This window comes from Malaclemys terrapin, chromosome 4 (genome assembly GCF_027887155.1).
Source record: "Malaclemys terrapin pileata isolate rMalTer1 chromosome 4, rMalTer1.hap1, whole genome shotgun sequence".
Lineage (NCBI taxonomy): Eukaryota > Metazoa > Chordata > Testudines > Emydidae > Malaclemys > Malaclemys terrapin.
In genome coordinates, this window is record NC_071508.1 from 14,671,433 (window position 1) to 14,695,059 (window position 23,627).

A 23,627-nucleotide genomic window follows, 5' to 3' on the forward strand; every position below is an offset into this window, starting at 1 on the left:
CCGAATACCTGGACGTGCCGCCCCTCTCCGGAACGGCCGCCCCAAGCACTTGCTTGAGGGCCTGGAGCTGGTCCTGCGAATCCGAATTCACATCTTTCAGCAATGGACATTTCATTTCTTGATAACTATTCCCTGAAATCCCAGCTTCTTTCCCATCCTCGGCGTGTGCGATGGGCAATGACATACTTAAATAAATGCCAGACAAAAATAATTATCCACATCCTTGTTTCAAATTTATGCATTCCCCCTCCCCACCCTCAGACTCATCAGCTCATAATGGTTCTCCCCTCTCCTCTGATGGCTTTGTTTACACTAAAGTGAGCCATGGGGAGTTTATTATCTTCCCCTGCCGACACCTAGATATTGCATAGGACTGGTCAAACAGGACTGTTCGGCATCATTATCATACAAATAGGTCAGCAACTGTTACGTCTCTGTGTGGGAGAAAATTGTTCCCAGCTTCTGACAGGAATCGGATATTAGCCCACAGCTCTGAGCAGGACAGAATAGCGTCTCTAAATGCAAATATGAAACACTAAGGATGTTATGTTTGTAGATGAATTAATGAGGCGCTATAGCTGGAACCTCTTGGACGAAAGCTGCTCTGTACTCGTAATGTTAATATATCCCACTGCACAGTGCTTCACAGACATGCTAATTAATCCTCTCAGCAGTGCTATGATGTATCACTAACCCCATTTTATGCATGGTGAAACTGAGGCATGGAAAGATCAGGTGACTTTCCCAAGCCCAAACAGTAAGTCATTGGCAGAGCCAAGATTAGAACTGTACTTCCTGACACCTAGTCCTGTGCACATTCCTTTAGACCACATTGCCTCGCTTATGAGTTTCACTATAAAGCAGGTGACAAAAATCCATTTTGTCCCAGAGGTGGTGACCCAGCTTGGAAACAGACAATCCTTTGCTCCAGAAGCCTGCTTGTGAAGGGGAAAGAAGACATTTAGGAGACAGAATACGCCAGAGGAAATCCTAAATGCCTGGAGGAAGGAGGCTAGACCAAGTCTCTCTTCTTCTTCTCCTATAACTTCACTTGGTGGCCAGCTCTGCTCACATTGATTCCTTTCTTCTCCTTTGTCTTATCTCGGAAGGATTTGAAGGGTTCACCGAGATGAGCCAAGCCCGACCTCGCTATGTCGTCGACCGGGCTGCGTATTCTGTCAACTTCTTTGATGAAGAGTTTGAGAAGAAAAAGAGAAGTTACCCGCTGGGGGAAAAAGTCAAGAACCTTTTCAGGTAATGTGGAAATGCTACTGAGTCTTCTTCGGAGCATGTTGCCAGGTCAGATTTGGCTCAGCAGTGCGGTGTTCGGGGGCGTGGAGAGAAGGGGAGGAGAGAATGCGAACCCTAAGAGCAATACAACATTTCCATTAAAAAAAATTCCAGGGGAAACATGTTTTTAAGCAAATAAATAGTCTCCTGTGGCATTTTACAACCAGGCATTGCAGCATAGGGGAAGCAATGACAACCTGTTAGTAATTTTCTAATCAATTTCACAATTAGTAGAGAGTTTTTTTCAAAGGCACAAAGGGCGGTAGGCAACCAGCTGCCAGTGAACTAGCCCACGACCCTGGAGTTTGATTCACACACACACAAAGGCTCTGTCATGCAGCTCTAGCTGCATAAAAGGACCTTGAAATAATCAGAAATGGCCCCTTGAAAATACCCCCACGTGTCTAGGGACTCCTCAACTGGCATAGACCTAGTGTAAGGGCTCTGCATCTGCCCTGTTATCAGCTCCCAGCATAGGGAGTGAATCGGGGGCAAGGCTGGAGTGCACTGCATTATGGCTAGTCCTTGCTTCCCGGGGTCTAGCGTAGGCCAGCTGCTTTCACTTACATTGGGCGCAGGGCCCTGCCTCAGAATACAGGGAGTGCAAAATTGGCTTAAAGCCACTTTAACACTCCTCCAACGTGTATAGAGTCCTGGCTCTGCCCCCAGGACAGCAATGGAGTAACAGAGAGTCAGGCCATGCAAGCTAATAGCTAACTGAGCACAGATATTTGGAGTGGAAAGATTTCTGTACTCTGAAATCAAGATGGGCGGCTGTTTGAGGTGCTCTCTGGGCTTTGGATAGGCAAAGCCATAGGCTAGCGAGCCTTTGTTAAACTCGACACATTGATGCCTCAGAGGCTGTGGCTGTTCCCATGTTGACTTTAGATTTGGGTGGCATCCAGGTGCTTTTTAAGTGGAGGGAGTTTTTCAATAAGCCCCTGGAATATCTGCTCTCTATCTCACTTTGCTGAAGTACGGAACAGCACCACCCCAGGGAGAAAATGCAATCACAGCCGCTGGTGATTAATCCATCTGGAATAACCAGAGCTGAGTAATGAATATATATTTGATTGGGTTTGCAGTGTAATTGAAAGGTAAATGAAGTTTATGGTTTTCACTTCAAATGAATCAGTGTGCAGTGTGCCATGACACCAGAAATGAAGGCAGCCTGGCTGTGCTCAGAAGAATGCTTTTGCTTTGCATTTATATAGAAAGCATCTTTCATCCAAGTATCTCAATGGGCTTTGCAGACATTAACTGAGGAAGGCTGTACATGTATTGTTAAATCCATAGGACTGATAGGTAAGCTGAGGTTCACTGACATGCTTAAAGCCTTATAATGAATCAGTGGCAGAAAGGAGAACAGAACCTAGAGAAACCCTGAAAGTCCTATGTTCTAACCACTGAAGAAAAATACTGCCTGAGATCCTTGAACAGTTCAGGGGATGTAGATCTAAGATCTTACTCTAATTTAAATAGCAGATATGTGTCTAAATCCCTATAATTGTTTTGGAAACTTCACCTGCTCTTTCTAAAATAGAAACCCTGTCCAACCATGCATTCTAGGGTAATATACAAATCCTAGAGACCCACTTTCCTTTTCCAACACGTGTGACATTCAGCCTGTGCTAATAATCGGGGCAGCTTCTGAGGAATGTCTGTCCGTCCCTGTTTTTTCACAAGAATCTGTGTTTGCTCAAATGGTTTATTCGGGAATATTTAATTAGTTTATGTGACTTCTACAGTCTGTTTCCAATACTTGTTTGTTTGTTAGTTTTATGTCTGCTGGATGTGATCAGCAAAGCTGCAAATTCTTTGTTTTTAGACTGAGTCTTAAAATGTATTGGTCCAAGGCTTCTGATAATCCAGGATCAGAGCTGGGGCAAACCAGAGGTAGTTTAGATTATGCTAAACCTCACTGGTTGGGTTTGGATTTTGCAAGGTGAGAACTGCAGTCAGAAAGTGGGGCAGATCCAGATCCCATGTTATCTGAACCTCCAAAGCTTTGGAGAGGGGCAGATCTGGATTATGATTCCCGTTTTGGTGTATTGCTGTGTGAAGCAGAATTGAACACAGTTTTGATCCAGGTAGTATTTGCTCCAAAGTTTGAGGATGGGTTGGATAAATGGTTCTGACCCATCCCTACCTGGGTCACAGCAATATAGCAGCTAAGAGTAAAAGGCCTGGTTCATCTTTGTGCTGCTCCTTGTGTCAACACCTGTGCCAGCGTGAAGCGTGTGCAGAACGCTGCCACATCAGACTGGTGATGCTTCATACCCAGGTTGGCTTCGTATCTACTCCGGTCTTGTGTAAATGACTTCCTAAGGCAAGAGGCAATGAAAATCAGGACCGTTGTCCTTTGCATAGGAAACCTCGTAGAGAGGGGAAATGCTTCTTATCAGGACCCTCCTTCCTTACTTGTGTTCATTTCCTCTCTAGATGTTCATCATCCAGGTTCAAAGTCATCATCTACAGTCTGTTTCCAATACTCGTTTGGCTCCCCAAATATAAAATTAAAGACTACATTGTGCCCGATATCCTCGGGGGAATCAGTGCGGGGACAATACAAGTGCCACAAGGTGAGACCAGGTTTCCTTTCCCTAGTGGGGGTTAGGAAGTCACTTTCCCCTCCTTGAGCAGCTGTGAGGAGAGAACATTCCCACCTTGCTCCAATTAAAGTCCGGACGTGCTGTCGATGGCTGATTGTATCCCCTTCCTGGGGTTGGCTTTATTAGTAACAAGAGAACATACAACCTCAGCCAAAGCTTTCTCCTTAAAGCTGGCTCGTCCTGGGTTTCCCTGCAGGGCTATCCTGGCTCTGCCCCTAGTTCCCTCTCACCAGAGGGTCACATCTCATAGCCTGGGAGAGTTAACAAGCTGCATTTGCCACAAAGACCCAGCAGAACTGACGCAGCAGCTTTGTGCAGATTTTTAACTTCCGCTAACAGGATGAGTCACTACTAGGAGAGTCCTGCATCCCTGGTAGATCCTGCTGCCTTGGGACAGTAGCCCACTCCGTAAATGTCCATGATGGGCTTTCTTGCATCTTCCCCTAAAGCATTTAGTACATTGTCAAAGACAGGCTGCAGAACTTGCTGGGCCACGGTTCCGTGCCAGTAAGGGAATTCTCAGGGACCACAGCTGTAACTGAGATGGAAGATCTGAAGTCAATTTCACTTGCATTTTTCAGGGATGGCCTTTGCGCTGCTTGCCAATCTGCCTCCCATCAATGGACTCTACTCCTCCTTCTTCCCTTTGATACCCTACTTCATCCTAGGTGGCATCCACCAGATGGTCCCAGGTAAGTTCCCCTTTCTAGTTCTGAGATTTGAATGTCTGTACATTCCAATTACGTTCATTGCCCGAGCACCTCCTCCAGCTGTACCATATCTCCTGATAGGGCACTGTTTTACCAAGCCCGTTCTCTGGTGCATTAATCAAAGTCCTAGATCCCTGGTGCCGGCTGTATAGCATTGCACCATGAACTGATAAACCACTGCCATGTTCTGCTACAGAACTGGCTGCATTGCAGTGGTGGGTGATTCCCAATCTACATGAATACTTTTCAGGATGGGATGCTTTGCATACATGTAAGTCACCTGTTACTGTTTTGTCTTGCAGGCACCTTTGCTGTCATCAGCATTATCGTTGGGAGCGTCTGCCATGATCTGGCTCCTGAATCCGATTTCCAGTACTTTAACCATACCACCAATGAGATAAACATCAACAACACAGCCATGGAGGCAGCCAGATTGGAGATCTCCGCCACATTAGCTTGTCTGACAGCCATCATACAAGTAAGGACATCTCAGCACTAAAGCTACAGTGTCCACTGCCTGAGCTAAGCCTAACCCTTCCCCTTGTATGAAGTTGAACCGTGACTGGTTACGCAGGACAACTGCGGTGGGATTTTGTCATTTCTACACCCTTGAGGAAGGGGATGGCAGTGCCAGCAGGTGCAACAATTGAGACTGTTTCCAAGTAGGTGATACCTGGAGACAAAGGGTTTGGAAGGGTCCTGTGGTCCTGGCCCTGACTTCAGAAACATTGGACCTCAGACACTATCGTGATTCCTAAACTATAATAGGGATCTGGATAGATGGACCCATCCTATATTAAAGTTTCTGAACCAAAAAGAGGCACATTGGGGTCTCTGTTCTTCCATGATCAGCGGCTCATAGCAATTGCAGGTGTATTTTTACTCCAAAGACACTTTGCATGGGAGCACATGGGGTGGTAGAAAATGAAGCACGTGGCAATGCCCATAGGAGGCATGGCGTATGCTAGACATGGCGTGTGCTAGACATGGTGTGTGCTAGGCAGGGAGTGTGCTAGAGACATAGTCAGAGCCGGTGAAAGGATATTTTGCGCCCTAGGCAAAACTTCCACCTTGTGCCGCCCCCCCCACCCACACCCACACCCACACCCACACACATCGGTTCATTGAGGGGCAAATCCCAATGAGCCTTTATAGACCCCAGAAGCCAGCCATGCCCAGGGGCTGCTCCCCAGCCCAGGTTCCACCCTCCCCCCCCCGAACTCCCCTGGAGGGTGCACAGCCCCATCCAACCACTCCCCACCCCCTGACAGGACCCCCAGAACTCCCAACCTAACCCCCCCTGCTCCCTATCCCCTGACTGCTCCAATCCCTCTCCACACCCCCACCCCCTGACAACCTCCCCCGCAGAACTCCTGACCCATCCAACCCTCCCCCTGCTCCCTGACTGCCCCCCCGTGACTCCCCTAACCATGCCCATGCTGGTCAGACGCTGGCTCCACGTGGAGGCAAAACACCGCATGCACAGCCCCTCCCCTGCAGAGTGCTGAGGCAGCGGGAGCGGGGAGCTCCGGGAGGGGCAGCAGTGATGGCAACTCACATGCCTGGGAGCCGCAGAGCCCGAGCGGGACTAGGGGGGACCTGGGGAGTGCACAGGGGCTGGCACCCACATGCATCTGCTGCAGCTTGCAGGAGCCCCTGGGGGTGGGGGGGCGCCAGGCCACAGCCTGGGCAGGCGGAGCTGGGGGCCCGGCTAGACCCAGCTAGCGGTGCCGCCGCCTTTGCAGGGCTGCTGCCCCCCTGCGCCACGCCGGCTCCTCCATGGCTGGGGCTCGCCGCCCCCGCAAGCCGACGCTCTGGCTCTCCGGTGCCTCCGGAAGGCGGCTCCTCCCTGCCGAGCCAGGGCACCGCTTTTTGGCGCCCCCAACCACTTGGCGCCCTGGTGGTTGCACCGGCCCTGGACATAGTCTGTATTTCCACTGCCTGTGTTCAGAGCGGGCGTCTGGCTCATGGTGCAGGGCTGGGGGGAGGCTGCAGTTGCCAAGATGGTGCAAAGTTCACCCTGTGCACTCTCCCAATCCTGTGAGCAGAGATAGTCATTAGAGCACTCGCCGGGCAACACTAGTGGCCCCAAGGGAACAAAACGGCTTCCCAGCCACACTCCCCTAGCCTCTGTATTGGCTCTTTGCCACCTGAGCATGCTCCCAGCCTGGCATGACTCTCCCTGGGGTAGTTACGCTGGCTCTGTCTCCAGACCGCCCCAGCGCCAAGTGGCTGCCTCACACTGCAGGGGCCAGCCTGTCGCGTGCAGCAGCTCTCCGTTAATGATCTCTGTGATGGCCCCTGGGGACGGGGTCTGGGCTGTTTCCAGTACGTTTTCACTGTGATGCGTGTGTCCGTCCATCCTTAGATCTGTCTGGGATTCGTGCAGTTTGGCTTCGTTGCCATCTACCTCTCGGAATCCTTCATCCGGGGCTTCATGACTGCAGCAGGGCTCCAGATCCTCATCTCGGTGCTCAAATATGTCTTTGGCTTGACGATCCCGGCCTACACTGGGCCCTTGGCCATTGTCTATGTAAGTGAGCTCGCTGGGGTAGGGACCTTCTCTCCACACCTCGGCCCAGGGGCTAGCACGCTGCAGACACTGCATCAGCAAATACATGGGGACGTTACTTAATGAATCCTAAATCAAATGAGCAGAGGGCTGAGAGGGTGCAAGCACATGGCAGTCCGCTCCATTCCCAGCACTCTCAGCTTGTACCCAGGGTCCCTTGTGCCGCTACTGTCATAAATAAAACCACAATCAGACCTGAGCCCTGATCGTTTTTAATTATTACCATTGATGGGTCTTGAGGGAGTCTTGGAAGGAATATTAGCCCTCCTGCTTCAGGGCACGAGCCAGCCTCTAGCTATTAGGGGTCAGGGGAAACTACCCGTGGCTGCAGGTTATCCCATAAATATGACCTCTTGCGCCTTCCTCTGATCCATCTGGTGCTGGCCACTGTCAGAGATGGGACACTGAACTAAATGGTCTCCTGGTCTGGTCCAGCCTGGCAGTTCCTCTGAGGCGACACTGCTGGATTGACCTTAGCCTGTTTAGGTTTGGAATCACAGAATCAGATGAGTCAGCAGAGAGTCGGGCATGTCAGAGCGTCCCTGGGGCCGATGCAGGAAAATCCAAACCTACAATCCCTAGCGACACCTCCATGATTTTTAGTATTCCAATGAACGCAGGTATTCCGTCTGGATTTAAACATTTCCCAGCATTCTTTGCCAGTCAGGTGCTGCAGCACTGGGGAAGTGGATGAGAATTAGGGACTGGGAAATAAAAAAAGAGACCCATATGGGGCTGATCCACATTTCATCCGCCTCTGACTGATATATGGCAATGGAGTGACCGTGGCATAAGACTGGTATGAGAGGGGAATCAGGCCCTGGTGAATCTATTTTCACTGTCCCAGATGAACGAAATAACACAAAAAAGGATGCAATCAGCACTAACGATGGAACATAAATGAGCGTTTTTTTTTTTCAAATGCTTTGAGTTTCAATAATCAAAGATGTCATTAGGGGCATGGGTAAGGGCACTGAATGTTTTTAAATATATAGGCCCAGATCCTCAACGGCTATGAATGGGGTAGCTGCACTGAAGTCAGTGGAGATGTGCTTTACGCGAACTTGAGGAGATGGCCCCGCCCCTCTCTGGGGCCGATCCATAGTCCTTTCCATTGACTTCCGCGAGTCCTATGCACCTGGAAGTTTGGCTGCGTAACTGAAGTAGCCAGACACAGAAGCAGGCTGTCTTGGGATTTCTGGTGCTTGTTTCATTCCCCAGTGCCTGTTTCATATGCTCAGAGCAGGGGGGCTGGAACGGAATGGCTGAGAGCCATTGAACCAAACTGTAAACCCTGGATATGATGGAAATCACTTCAAGCCAGAGGGTGCAGCAGCACCTCCAGCACCCCTAGTTCCAGCACCTGTGGCTCAGAGATGTCCATGGGGAGGCCAGAGTGGGCTGGTGGGGTGTTCGCTGCTTTGCCCACTGGAATTCCAAGTAGCCCTTCTCAACATTTTGCTGACGGCTGTCCCTTCTCCCCCCTCTAGACATTTATTGATATTTGCAAAAATCTCCCCAAGACCAACGTGGCCTCCTTGATCTTCGCCCTGATCAGCACTGTGCTCCTGATTATTGTGAAAGAGCTCAACATGAAATACATGAAGAAGATCCGGGTGCCCATCCCCATGGAGATTGTCATAGTAAGTGACACCCGAGCTCTGTCATCCTCTGTCCATTAGAGAGGAAACAACCTTTCTCTGAAAGAGCCTTTTCCCCTCATCTCTTCCCAGCTTTTGCAGGAAGGTGCCTCTCTAGGACAGGCAGGGAAAGGGCCTAGATTTCAAAGCACCCTTACTTTGACACCTGGTGAGGCATGATGTCGGACTCAGGACACCTGCATGGCTTGGATGCTTGGGGAAGCAGGAGGCACCGGCAGTGTCATTCTAATTAGATTTTTTGGTTTCGGTTCAGGGGGGTCGCACCGCTGAGCCCAGTGCACAGTGCCTGCTTCACATGGTCATTTACACCAGGACAAAGTGGGTGTAGAGCACTACACTTCTGATTTGGTTGCCTTTTACACCCTGCTCTGACTTTTACACCCTGCACTGACCGGGTGCACAATTCAAGGGCGACGGGACATTGGGGCCCCTGAGTTTGGCTGCAGTTTCAGAAATTCAGCAGATCCAGAACCTCCGAGAGAAGCTGCTGACCCCACTGAATTTCATGTCAGAACGAGGTTTGGGCCTGCCTGAGTCAGAACATTTGGCTCAGGGACTCCCAAATCCCAGGTGGGTGTGTGACGGATTCAGTCACCCTGTTGTGGTTCACCTCTAAGTGAAACCATGACAAACTATACATCTCCCCAGCCCCCACAGAGCCACAGCGGGTTAGGTTCATATCTGCAGAGGCCTTGCCAGCCACATTCCTGCTGTGAGCTCTCTCTCAACCATATACGGGCTAAGTCTCCCCTCAGAGCATGTGTAGAATGGTCACAAGCTTCCATGGGGGAGGGAGTGTTACCGAGATTTTAGGACAGGAAACCAGGGGTCAGGAACTTTGGGTTCTATTCCTCACTATCCCAGCTCGCTGCTATTTCAGGGCTCTGTCTCAGTTCTCCAATGACGTGACTGATCAACCTAGTCTTGTGTGGCTCCAGTAATACTCATCAAGTGCTTGGATATCCTGTGATGAAAGGGGATAGGGAAGCCCAAGTATTATTATATCCTCAAGAGGAGGAGAAAACCTCCCCCGCATTGTTTCTTCCTCATATTTTGGATTGCCAACACACTCCTTTAATGTCTATGGGGGTAAACTAATCCGTGACATAAACGGACATAACACCCATTGAAGCGGATGGATGTTTCTCCCACTTGATCCAGGGCTGAATTTGGCTTTACAGGTATCGTTCTCGTCTGTAGTAGGCATTAGCCACTATCTCACCATCCCGCACAGCTAAGTCCGTGCAACGCTGCGTAAGGATCTGACAATGCTGCTTCCCCTTATAGCTCCTTTACTCTCTGTGATTTCAGGTCATAGTAGCTACCGCGGTCTCCGGCTGCTTGAACATGCCTGAGAAATACAACATGCCAATCGTTGGGAAGATTAAGATGGGGTAAGTGCGCCTGCAGGCCTGAATCCATTTCCAAGGGCTGATTCCTTCTGGACCAGGGATAGTCCCCTACCAGCCCGTGCTGCAATCTGGGATACAACCCCCACAGAAGTGAGGGATAACGAAGGACACTGCCTGCCGAAATAGAGAACTCAGTGAAAGGGACACCATTTTATTACTGACCTTCGCCCCGTTTACTGAGGTTCCTCCGTAGCTCTCCCTGAGTGATTGCCTTGTCCTCAGCGAAATCTATGCCCCTAACAAACAGCCTCATGCAGAAAGGCACCACTGGGCACTACGAGGGGGTAGAGAGGGGTTCCACCCTGGTTCAGGTTCTGCACAAGGCAGGAGCTGAATGTGACCTTTGTCTCCAGTGGGGTGTGTACAGTGACTGCAGGAGACCTGGGTTTGCGTCCCAGCTCTACCACAGCCTCCCTGAGTGACATTGGGCAAGTCATTTTATCTTTCCAGGCCTTGGTTTCCCATCTGGGAAATGTAAAATCCTCCCTTCCTTTGTCTGTCTTATACTTTGTGTCTGTGCAGCACCCAGCACTATGGGGCAACAGTTTCTGCTGGGGCCGCTAGGCGCTACCACAATACAAGTTACTTGTAACAAGTAATAATAACTACAGCAGGGAGCGACTGTCTTTTGTGATTGGTATCCAAAGAGGGCACTAATTTGCCTGAGCATTCGTAAATCATCCTACAATATCCTAGGATAAGGACTAACCCCAGGTGGTAGCAATAGCCCTGCAGCACTGCACTCAGATACCATTGTGCAGGGTGAGGCATAAAAACCAAAATAGAACAGAATCTAGGCCAGGTTGGAGTGGAAAATGTCTCCTAATCCTTCTTTCCTTACCTGAGTCAATGCATTAGTGGATTATAAAGGGCAGCATATAATTACCAAGCTATAATTGTGCAAAGCATACAATACTGCGCTGCACAATCTTATAATTACAAGGGACACACAGCACCAGTCCTGTGTTGAAATAATAAACAAGGCTAGAGTTGGGATTGTGTCTAGGATATTATTCAGCATGTGCAAAGCACGGTAAGTTCTGTAAGTCTGGGGATCACGTTGGTATTCTTTGTAGAGATATATTCCATTTAGGTTCAATTGGAATGTTGTGTTTCAATTATTCTATCAGAGAGACAAGGTGGGAGGTAATATCTTTTCTTGGCCCAACTTCTGTTGGTGGAAGAGACACGCTTTTGAGGCACTCCGCTCTTTTTTCTTCAGTCCTGAAGCAGAGCTCTGTGTAAGCTTAAAGGCTTGTCTCTCTCCCCAACGGAAGTTGGGCCAAGAAAAAATATTACCTCCCACCTGGTCTCTCTAATATCCGGGGACCAACACAGCTACAACGACACTGCATATTATACTATATCATGTACAATAAAAGTCAAAATGAAAAAGTTGTTTCAAAATGAGAAAGTCAAAACACGGTTTCAACCTTATCAAAATGAATCGTTTTGATCTTTTTTCAAAATGAAATTTCATCGACATTGTCTCATTCCTGTGAAATGTTTCGATTTAGTCAAATTTTCTGACTCTTCCACTGGAAAATTTTTGAGACGCTCTCATTCTTTGGTGTTGGTGATGCAGTTCCTGGCACTCCTCTCTTGGTCGGTTCTGAGCCAATGGCTCTGCATGGCACTAGAGGGGGCTGTGTTGCTTGGAGGTGCAGTCTTTCAGATTAAAGAGAGAACAAAAGATGTGGTCACTTGGGATCATTTAAAATCCTCTGGCACTTTTTGCAAAAGCCCCAGCATCCTGACCAAATCCCAGCTGGAGTCCACTGACCTAAATTTCCCCCGCAGTTTCATTTGGATGGGTCATTCTTCACTCATTTTCCTGAACAGTTGCGCAGTGCTGCTGTGCACTGTTAAATAGCTGCTGTGTTCCTCCCAGAGGTGACTGCATTTTAGTAGTGGGTGAAGTGAATCCTGTATATATAAAGTCAAATCCTGGTCCACTGGCTCCATCTCTAAACACCTATGTCCTGACAGCTTTCTCCTCTATTCTTTGGCTGCAGCTTCCCAGTCCCCACACTCCCACTGGTGAGCAAGTGGAAAGATATGGTTGGCACAGCTTTTTCACTTGCCATTGTGGGCTACGTGATCAACCTGGCCATGGGACGAACCCTAGGAACCAAACATGGCTATGACGTAGACCCCAACCAGGTAACATTTATTTAAAGGGATATAGTCAAGATCAGGGGTGGGCAAACTTTTTGGCCCAAGGGCCACATCGGGGTTGCGAAACCGTATGGAGGGCCGGGTAGGGAAGGCTGTGCCTCCCCAAACAGCCTGGCCCCCACTCTTTATCCACCCCCTCCCACTTCCCGCTCCCTGACTGCCCCCCTCAGAACCCCTGACCCATCCAACTCCCCCTGGTCCTTGTCCCCTGACAGCCCCCCCAGGACTCCACCGCCTATCCAACCCCCACTGCTCCCTGTCCCCTGACTGCCCCGACTCCTATCCACACCCCTGCCCCCTGACAGGCCCCCCCAGGCAGGGCCGCCCAGAGGATTCAGGGGGGCTGGGACAAAACGGGGGAGCGGACATACTCACTGGGTGGCACTCCGAGTCTGCGGCGGCGGCGGCAGGTCCTTCACTCGCTCCACGTCTTCGGCAGCACTGAAGGACCCGCCGCCAAAATGCCGCCGAAGATCCGGAGCAACTGAAGGGCCCCCCGCTGCCGAAATGCCGCCAAAGACCTGGAACGCTGCCAGGTGAGTAAAAATTAAAAAGACACCTCTAGCAGGGATTCTTGGCCAGGGCTCGTGGGACCCCTGCAGGGCCTGGGGCAAATTGCCCCACTTGCCCCCCCCCGGGCGGCTGTGCCCCCGGGACTCCCATGCCTATCCAACCCCCCTGTTCCCCGTACCCTGACTGCCCCCCCTGAACCTCCACTCCATCCAACCACCCCCTGCTCCCTGTCCCCTGACTGCCCCCCGGGAACGCCTGCCCCTTATCCAACCCCCTGCCCCGCTCCCTGCCCCTTACCACGCTGCTCATAGCAGCAGGAGCTCACAGCCCCACCGCCCAGCAGGAGCCAGACACACCGCTGCGTTGCCTGGCAGGAGTGGTGGGCCAGAGTGCTGGCGGCGTGGCGAGGTGAGGCTGCGGGGGAGCGGGAACAGCAGGGGAGGGGCCAGGGGCTAGCCTCCCCGGCCGGGAGCTCAAAGGCCGTAGTTTGCCCACCTCTGGTCAAGATGCTGCTGGGTATAATGGATGTGAAAATGGAAGCCTATTTAATAAGTTGGGAGCTTTTAAACATACTCTGTTTCTTTGAAATTTGTGTCTCTCTCTCCTGCGCTCAGACTTGCATAGTGGTAGGGTTGCTCATGAATCCGGGGCTAAGTGCACTGGTTTGTTGTTGTATGCAGATTGTCTGTGGGCTAGAGGGAGATTGTACAGGATTGGGGGGAGTTTGGGGTGTGATCCCCCGGCTTTGCTTTCCCTCCACGACAGTCCCACCTCTCTCTCTCCTTCTGCCCAACTGACCGCATCAGGAGGCCTCCTTTCCCAGGCACCCTAATATCAGGGCTCCCTGATCTGCTCGAGACCTATACAAGGAAACAGTTGCACGTGCGACAGAAGGCACACCCCTGATCAGCACACGGCTCTCTTGTTCCGGCCATGTGTTTCAGGCAGAGTGCGAAGGAGGGGAAGACTATTGCCTGTCTGACTCACGCAGAACGCACCCTTGTAAAGATGTTAGATTCATTTGGGATTCCAAACGTTTGTTATTCCTCATTTTCCCTCCTTTTTAAAATGCCTCTGCAGCTGGTCGCAGATGCAAATTAAGGCAGGATATTTGGGAACTGGGTCCAGCTATCAGCCTCACTGCAACACTGAATCATCCAGAAGTGGTGAAACAGCTGGGGAAAGGACCTAGACCAGTGGTTCTCAAACTTTTGTACTGGTGACCCCTTTCATACAGCAAGTCTCTGAGTACGACCCCCCATTATAAATTAAAAACACTTTTTTTATATTTAACACTATTATAAATGCTGGAGGTGAAGCAGGGTTTGGGGAGGAGGCTGACAGTTTGCGACCCCCCCCCCACGTAATAACCTCATGACCCCCTGAGGGGTCCTGACCCCCAGTTTGAGAACCCCTGACCTAGACAGACAAATGACACCAGAGGAATGGGGTTTGATCTGGAAAGGAGGACTAGCAAGCACCGTCTGTAGCACAATAAAAGAAAATGTCTTTAAGATACTGTTTCAATGGTATCTCAAACCCATCAGGCTAAAAAATACATAGCGATTGAATAGGGATAAATGTTGGAGAAACTGCAGTGAAAGAGGAGTTTTTATGTATATACGGTGCACATGTCCAGTCATCAGAGAGTGCTGGATGCAAGCTGTAACCAGGGCCGGCTCTGGCTTTTTTGCTGCCTGATGCAAAAAAGCCTCCCGCCGCCCCCCCCCCCCGCCCCCGGCAGGAAGCGCAGCTGGGGAGGGCACCGAGCCTGGCCACGGGCCCGCTCTCCCCGACTGGCCGGAGCGCCGGGGGGAAAGCGGTGAGCCCACTGCGGCTCCGCTGGCGGCCGGAGCGCCGGGAGGAGGGCGGAGAGCCCGGCCGGGGCCTCGCTCTCCCTGACTGGCCGGAGTGCCGGGAGGAGGGCGGAGAGCCTGGCCGGGGCTCCGCTCTCCCCGGCGGCCAGAGCACCGGGAGGAGGGCGGAGAGCCCGGCCAGGGCTCTGCTCTCCCTGGCGGCCAGAACACCGGGGGAGGGCGGCGAGCCCGCTGCGGCTCCGCTCTCCCGGTGGCTGGAGCGCCGTGGGGAGGGTGGCGAGCCCAGTCGCAGCCCCACTCTCAGGCCGGAGCGCCGCGCCGCCCCCCTCCAGGTGCCGCCCCAAGCACATGCTTGGTGGGCTGGTGCCTGGAGCCGGCCCTGGCTGTAACCAAATATCACAAATCGTTGGCTCTCTGTTACCAAATGAACCTTTGGTAATCCTCCTGGGGCTTCCCAGCAGAAATGGTCAGACAAGAGGAAATGAAGAATTAATCTCTCATCTGCTCTGCTAATAGTTGCTTGGCTGCTGAGGCCTTCAACAATGGGAGGTTGTGGTTAGGGAAACACACCAATTACGTACCTAGGAAATAGGCAGAGGACAGATAGATACTTAGATATTTGGTTACCTTTTATTCAATACTCAGACAAAGTACATCCACCTGCAAAAAAACACTCTAGCACCGGTCCAGTTTTGGGGAGTATTTATAAAGTCGCTAGAGACGACATAGCATAGGTGTTGTAATGATGCTCACTCTGTAATATGGTAACACCCTGTGAGACAGAAAGATCTGATGACTATATTCCTGAATAATGTCTCTTTAAACAAAAGCTAACGGCTGTGATGATTGTTTTGTTTCTGATGTTTGCATGGCAAGGATTTGCCAACTTGTTAAAACTTCTTAAAGACCTAGTTTTTATAGAGAAATCCAGCGGGTCTCTTGTTGCCAGGCACTGGCTGGAGTTGATGTGTCATCATGGGCATAACTTAGGGAATCCAGCAATGCCTCTGGGAGGAGAAGGAGCAATTCCCTGGGTGAGGAGGAGGGGCAGGAATGACTGCTGTGTGCAGGGCAGAGGCTTTGCAAAGACAGTGCCGCTCACCAAGCAGAGGAGGGGAATCCCAGTGACCCACTTCTCTCACCTCCCTTTAATTGCTGCTAGAGGAAACTTAGGTGCTTCCTTCCTCCTCTGACAAACACCTTCCTCTTCTCTCCACAGGAAATGCTTGCCCTGGGCTGCAGTAACTTCTTCGGATCCTTTTTCAAAATCCATGTGATCTGCTGTGCTCTGTCTGTAACCCTAGCTGTGGACGGGGCTGGAGGAAAATCTCAGGTTATTACTTTCTTCTTCCCGGCGCCCAGTTTCACACTAGCAACCGTGATGACACCTCCACGATTAGTGTATAGACGGCCACAGAGGGGCACCTGAATGTGTCCCGTGGAGCCATTCTCTGCTAAAATTCAGAGCCAGAGATTCAGACTCCACTGTTGCTAATCCAGAGTAACTCCACTGACTTTAGCGAAGTCACTCCAGATTGACACCATTGTCACTGAGAGCAGAATTTGAACCTGAAGGCTGTTTTTCTGAGGGGCTAGCTGGCTCACACGATTAATGATGATCATAGAGCTGTTACTCCCCAGAGTGCCAGCTGGAATCCAGACTGGGTCTCTATCTGGCTAGAAGTTGTTACCATCTGATGGATGTCTCCAATGGCCTCTGTATGGGATGGGTTTGGTGAATCTCAATCCATTTTCCACTGAGCAAGGGTCTACATCACCAAAACCATGCTCCTGACTGGCTGTCGTGCTGACAGACTCAGCAGAGAGGTCAAGGACACATGGGCCACCAAGACCGAACTGCCCTCTCTCCCACAGAGCGGGGTTCCTCCTCGTCAGGGTTGGGGCACATTAGCACTGGCACTTTTGCTGCCCATGCTGTGGAGTAAGCACCTGTTGATCTTTAAGGTTGTTCAGTGGAGGCAGCTCCCTGGGACTGCACTGGGCATTGTGGGTGCTCAGCACCTCCCAGGATCAGGCCTAAGGGAAGCGCTTTGTTCTCCATTGCTGCTAATCCAGGAGATTTCACTAATACTAAATGCATTCAGTGTGAAAGCTCTTCTTCTCCATGCCAGCAGGCACTCCTGTGTCTAACATGCTGGTCATTCCACTGTGTCCCCCGAGAAGAATTCCCTGCTCCTTATGATCTTCAGGTGGGCACTGGTCATGTGATGCCAGACCCTTCTTCACTATTTAGCTGTTTTCGTTTCATCTGGCACCAACAGCAGTGACTTTTAATGGGGGCCTGTCACAGGGACAAGTCTTGGGCAAAAGCACAGAGCTCAAGTGAACTGAGGGCCAGAGAGATTAGGTATCACGCCCCAGCCCTCACTGCAAATCAGTGGCAGGACTAAGATAAAACCCCAGAATCCTGCGCCCCATTCTGCTGCTCAATCCATTAGCTTCGTAGTTGCCCCAATTTAATTGGTCCCCAGTTTAAGGAATGACATAAGGTTTAAAAATGCCAGGTTACCACTGTAATTATTCTTTTTGTTTCCTCAGATGGCAAGTTTCTTTGTAGCGCTGGTGGTTATGATAACCATGCTGGCTTTGGGAATCTACCTCGACCCCCTTCCAAAGGTAAAACCACATGCAACCAGGAGGGCCATGGAGGGCGGAGGGAATGTAAGTAGGGACACCACGGGGTATAACTAACCTGCTCCATTTCCTGTGTCATCTATGTCCAGCCAAACCAGGTCAGCCTTCCTTGCTGTTTGTAAATCAAAGAGCCACCAGATGAAGCTGCACGTAGCTCTAATAAACAACGCTCCCCTCCCCACTCCTCATCCCCATCCCACGAAACTCACTTGATCTGGGGTTTTCTCAAAACCAGGTCCACTGAGTGAATCTGGATCAAGTGTCAAGAGAACCTGAGCTAATTCCTGGTTTCAGCACAAAAACTAGTGAAAGGCTTGGCGTGAACTTGGAGTTTAGAAATTGGGTTTATTAAAACTTGAAACCCAGAGGGAGCAAAGTGATGGGATTGGGACAGTGCTTAATTTGTGCCAGGGCTTGGCAGGTCAGAGGCCCGGTGCCTCTGGGCTCGCTGCATCAGTTATGAATGTAAAAAAATTGTTCGAGTCCCGGCACCTAATTGCTTGAGCCCTAGCACCTCTTTCATTACAAATGAAGCATTGAGTTCAGGGAAGTATTAGACCATGCTGCCTTTTTCTTCCCGTCATTTTGACTTTAATTATGTACGTCCAGGTGGGGGATGCCCTATGAATAAATTATTTACTATTGTAATTATGTGATTATTTAGTAACTAAGTATGGGCTGTGAAATCTGGCCCAAAGTTCCCTGGGGTTTTGGATTCAAGGTGTTGGTTTGGTCCATTTATTTAGACTGAAGCCAAGCTGCTGTAGTGTTGGGTGTGTTCAGAACCAGGTATTTGGTTCAGACCTGTCTCTAATAATGACACTTAGCTGGTGTTAATTATTTATGATTAGCTGTACTACAATAGCACCTACCAGCCCTAATCATGTACTGGGATTCCCCTGTGCTAGGCGCTGTACAAACACAGAACAAAAAGATGGTTCCTGGCCTCTGCATGAAGCCCAGGTAAACCGAGCCACCCCATAGCATAGTTTCATAGTGTGAAGGGGCCACGTCCACACTGATTCTCTGGCAGACGAAAGGGAACTGGTGGGGATAAAACAAATGATTTTGGATCCAGATTCAAGTATGATCTTCGTTAGCTTCATCACCCATTGCTAATCCCTCTTGGCAGCCAGACCTGAGAGCAGGCAATATTTGCAACAAGCCGTTTCCCCTTGAGCAATAACACTTTCACGATTCCTGTCTTGGAGTCTAATTTGATACCGTCTCCTTGGCAGGCTGTGCTGGGAGCCCTGATAGCAGTGAACCTGAAAAACTCCCTCAAGCAGCTGGCTGATCCCTTCTACCTGTGGAAGAAAAGCAAGCTGGATTGTGTGAGTCCCCCACCGCGAGAGTCCTGGGGGAGAAAGGAGCAGAATCTGATGACGTTTTTCAATAGGAGTGAAACTCACCCCTGCGTGGTGGGGCAGCCCAAGACATAGGCACCACCACTTGAGTCCTCAAAGCAGGGCTTAGATAGGACTCAAATAGTTCATAGGCCTCATGCTGGCCGCATGCAGAAGGGTGAGTTTCACCCTATAAGCACAATAACACCTCCGACTCAGTGCTAGTCGGCGTTTAGCTTGATGATCACAAGTAAGGTGCAATGTCGAATTTGTCTGGTCTAGTCGAGCCCTGTCGCACTTCATGCATGTAATGCAGAGAGCTGAACTATTACTTGCCCTATTTAAATGCCAATCAACCTTAAGAGCCTGTTTGTCAAGAACAAGCCAAACCGGCCCTACTCAATATCTCCGAGTCATGACTTAAAAACTCAGCCAATAGCCCTCCAGGGGAAGGAGAGGCCATCATGAAAGATAAGGATCCCAGGCACTGGTTGACATATAAACCCAATCTGAGAGCATGGGGGAGACAGAAAGGAATTTGGAAATGTCTGACATTTAAAGATTTTGTTTGAACAGGACTTATGCTGGTGGGTGGTATCTGTGCAAACTGGGCCAGAATAGCCTGCCAAATCCCAAGGAAGCTGCTTTATCAGAGAAACAAGGAATCCAAAAGGACTCACTTGAGCTTTCCTAAAATACTGTTCAAACAGGTGCTGGAGAGGAGATGGGTAATGATTCCAGGCAGGGTCTTTTAAAGCTGTGTGAATAGTTCAATCCATCACATGAATGCACCACATAACAACACACTAGCAAAGACTCTGAGCTACAAAGGGCTGATCTATATTTAAAAGCAGTCCCAGAATACCTATGGGTTAGGAGTGTGCCTAACAGTTAGTTCGACCTAGCCACATGGCTCAGGTCTGTGGTGCAGCTGTAGAATTCTTTTGTCAATCTAGCTACCACCTCTCAAGTGGATTTACTGCAGTGAGGGAAAAACCCCTTCCATCATGGTAGTAACTGTCTACACTATGGTGCTGCATCTGTGCCACTGCGGCACTTGTAGCGTAGATATATTCATAGTTATTCCAGTAAAAGCCCTAGTCTGGATGCAGGTCTATTGGCATAAAGGTGCATTATACCTGTATGGCTTATTTAAATGCCTGAACTGAAATAAGCTATACGTGTATAAGCACTTTTTTATACTGGTATAATTGCATCCACACTATGGCATAGTTAAAACAACAAAACCTTTAAGCATAGACAAACCCAAACTCTCTGTCTTGACTAGTCAAAAAGGTACGTTTCTAAACTAAGTGAACTCACCTGACTTGAAACACCACTTTAGTAGCTAGTTTAGACACAGTTTAACTCTTTTAAAATGGTGCCAGCTGGTTTTGTTGTAGCCTAGAGGAGAGCCTAAAGATTTGTCTTGACTACTAAAAGTATTTGAGTTTAGGTTGGGCTTAGACAACTTGTTCACTGAACTCAATCTACACCAGACCACTTTTCCTAGTCAAGACAAACTTGAGTCCTATTCCCTAACCCAATTTTTAAAACACCTGTCCAGACAGACCCAAAGTTTGGATCCATCTGTGTTCTTCCATAAAGTTCAAGAGGCTTGGATCCAATTTTTGAATTCAGATCCATCTTACTGACATAAGTCCAAGCTGTGCCGTCTTTTGGATCAGATAATAAAGCAGGGCTCTCTGGTCACCTGTGGTCAAGAAAAATGGCACTACCCTTTTTTGTAACACAAAGGATGTTGATCCCAGTATCCTGGCCAAATTTCAGTTAGGTTAATTGCATTCTGCTGACCTAAATTTTCCCTGGAATTTCAATTGGATACAGTGACCTGCTCCACTTCCTGTCCTAAACTGTTGTCATGACATTGCTATGTGATATCAGATGGCTGTAATGCTTCACCTCAGAGCTGGCTGCATGGATCACTCTTCAGGTATCACATAGTTTATAAAGGGCTTATGAGGAGGGGGAAGTCACTGATCAAATGAAAGGGTTTGGTTCTGCTTCTCTCTTATAACAGAGTAAATCTGGGATTTGAATTCAGTGGCGTTACCCCCTGGTGTGAATGAAACCAGAATCAGGCCAATTACTCCTGTTGTGGGTGGGATGAGGATTCTAAAACGCTTCTCAAAGGGCATTGCTTCTGCATCAGATACATATCTAGGTCTTTTATACCAGCTGTTAAAAAATGTTTTCAAGTAGATGCACATCTCTACTAAAAGACTTAGCCGCAGCAGGGGCTTTCAGAAAAGCGTGACTTAGCAGCAAAAATCCTGTCTTGACTAGTGAAACTGAGTGAGCTAGTCTGGGTATTGAGGGGTATCTGAAGTATTGTACAACTGTACTGACACCTTGCTAAAGCTGAGGAACTTGAGTTTATGGCACTTGTGCCTCAGTGTCCCAAGAACAGACACTGCGCATGAAAACTTTTCTTGTGCACCAAACAGCAATTTACAAGTAGAAAAAGGTCTAAGCTGCAAAATTTAGATTTAGGTTTTTTTAATCCCCAAGCCATAGGTATTTTGGTTCTGGTCCATCTGTCCTTGCCAACGCTTCATCAGAGTGCCCACTGCCTATGGCACAGAGAAGTGACCTGCCATTCTCGTCTTTCCACAGTTGGTCTGGGTGGTGAGTTTCCTGTCGGCTTTCTTCTTGGGCCTGCCGTTCGGACTCGCTGTCGGAGTGGGATTTTCTGTGTTGGTGGTGGTTTTCCACACTCAGTTGTAAGTAGCATCTCGGTGCCAAGCTGCAATATGGGCACGCAACTGCAGAACATTTTCCAGTTACAAAACAACCTGGGGGTTCTTTGTATCAATGGCCTTCGAGCTAGATTTTCAAAGGAGGATCTGACAGGAGGCCCTGGGAAAATGGAGGCTCTAAACCCTCCCATCTCAATGTGCAAACAGGAATGTCAGTTGTTAATTACTACCTGGTTTCTATTCCTGTGCACAGTAACTCAGGTGTATTTACCCGCTGCTATTTACCCTGCCCAGAAAAACACCAGCTCCATGTGTCCTTCCCTAAGGAATCCACTGCTCATAAAGGATGAAATCCACCCTGTGCAGAGCCTGGCACAAAGCCTACGTGCTACTTACTCCCCTCAGCATAGGCCTTAACTGGCGCATAGGCGTCCAGCTGGCCCTCTGCACAGGGGTGAATTTCAGCCAAAGAACAGAGCAGTCTTGTGAATTAATCTTGCTCTCACCAGCACCAAACACATTGAGGCACCCAGTCTTGCGTGTGCCTCTAGGTGTTACCATAATATAAATAAACAATAATCCTCGTATGCTGCACACTTGCATGGCAGCAAGAGAAGCAGCATTTTTCTTCCCCGTCTTAAATTGAATCTATCTGTTGTATTTTTTCCCCCTAGTCGTAACGGCTCTGCCCTGGGTCAGGTAACTTCCACCGACATTTACAAGAACCCCAAAACCTACAATAAGGTAAGTGTGGAAGCTAAAATCTCCCAACCAAAAATGCAAGCCCCCCTGTTTCTCATTCCTTCATGACCTGACCAATAAGTGATTCAAAGGGGCTGTAGGCTGTGTTACTGTCTCTCCTGATTCAGCTCAACTTGTTATTTTCAGAAGCCATAACAGTAGACCTGCTCCTTCTGGTGGAGGCCTTTGTGATCATTTACTACCTGTCAGTCTCATTTTAAGAAGAAGGCCCCCAGATTTTCCACCCGTCTGCCCCACCTGCAGGGCTGGTTCATTGGTTACATTATTACTCCATGGTAAAGCGGAGGGAGCTGACAGTGTGTCTAGAGTTGTGCAAATAACTGATGTTTCAGTTCACTGGCAATTCCCAGAAATAATTGCTTTGGGTCGAGCAAAACGTTTCCTTTCTATTTTGTCCGTTTTTGATTTGTAATAAAAACTTAAAGAAATTTTGAAACAAAAAGTCATTTGGAGTCAAAAAAATTAAAACATTTTGTTTCAAAAATGTCAACATGGAATGTTTTTATTTTTTTCTGATTTTTTTTTTCCAGCCAAAACAATTTGGCAAAACGGACATGAATTTGTGAAACGTTTTGGTGTCGCCGAATCTGGATTTATCACCAAAAAAAGTTTCAGGCAAAAATTTTCGCCCAGCTCTAGTTGTGTTCCCCACAGATAAGCACTTATTGAAGGTTACCTGAGATTTCTTTGCCAGATCTATTCACCCCACCTGTATTTTCTCTTGTTGCAAAAACCCCAAACCCCACAAGCCCATGCAAAGGCTTGAGCTGTTGTGCATAGTCTGAACTCTGATGTCTGTTGCAGGTCCAGGAACTTGATGGGATTAAAATTGTGACCTACTGCTCCCCATTGTACTTTGCCAACTCAGAGATATTCAGGGAGAAGGTTATAGCGAAGGTAAGAAAACCTTAGCCAGCTTCTGTTTGCAGAGATGATGGAAAGCACTAATTGGTTTCAAAAGTATGTGGCTCTCAGCCTCCGATCTGACTGCCCAAAGCCAGCACGGCCTGGGAGCATCGTGGGAGACTGTGTGTTCAGTTTCTGAGGGCAGAGATCATTTCTCATGTCACTCACCTTAGCTAGGAAGGGAGCTCTGCTGAGGCCTCTGCTGATAAGGAGCATTGCAAAGTGCGGTCGACAGCAGACCACCTCCCAGCATAGCAACATGGCCTCCATTTTCCAGCTTAGCTGTCCAATCATGTCACAAACACCCAGGAGTTTTAATTAATGTTTCCCCTGCATGGGCCTGCTTTATTAAGTCCTTGGGATTCCATAACATAAGCAATTCATTTGCCTTCTCAGGTACCAGCAGTTCCTTTCCCAATCAGCAGGGTTTCATAAATAATCCCTTCTACCCTTCCAGGGCGTAGTCCTTTTCC

The 23,627-nt window shown here is 49.2% G+C and overlaps 1 protein-coding gene across 2 annotated transcripts in view; it reads left to right on the plus strand.

The window, feature by feature from the left end:
* Nucleotides 1-23,627, plus strand: part of SLC26A9 (solute carrier family 26 member 9) — a 47,078-nt gene that overhangs the window by 12,090 nt on the left and 11,361 nt on the right. Inside the window, exons 1-14 of one of the 2 annotated variants that reach the window (XM_054024706.1) lie at nt 1,129-1,254; nt 3,733-3,872; nt 4,484-4,594; nt 4,915-5,090; nt 6,981-7,145; nt 8,675-8,827; nt 10,157-10,239; nt 12,273-12,420; nt 15,985-16,098; nt 17,325-17,402; nt 18,659-18,754; nt 21,404-21,510; nt 22,161-22,230; nt 23,053-23,145. In XM_054024706.1, coding sequence (XP_053880681.1) covers nt 1,130-1,254; nt 3,733-3,872; nt 4,484-4,594; nt 4,915-5,090; nt 6,981-7,145; nt 8,675-8,827; nt 10,157-10,239; nt 12,273-12,420; nt 15,985-16,098; nt 17,325-17,402; nt 18,659-18,754; nt 21,404-21,510; nt 22,161-22,230; nt 23,053-23,145 — 1,659 coding nt within the window. In that variant the 5' untranslated portion in view covers nt 1,129. Of the gene's footprint in view, nt 1-1,128; nt 1,255-3,732; nt 3,873-4,483; nt 4,595-4,914; nt 5,091-6,980; nt 7,146-8,674; nt 8,828-10,156; nt 10,240-12,272; nt 12,421-15,984; nt 16,099-17,324; nt 17,403-18,658; nt 18,755-21,403; nt 21,511-22,160; nt 22,231-23,052; nt 23,146-23,627 lie in introns of those variants that run through there. The other variant, XM_054024707.1, reaches the window with a different exon arrangement.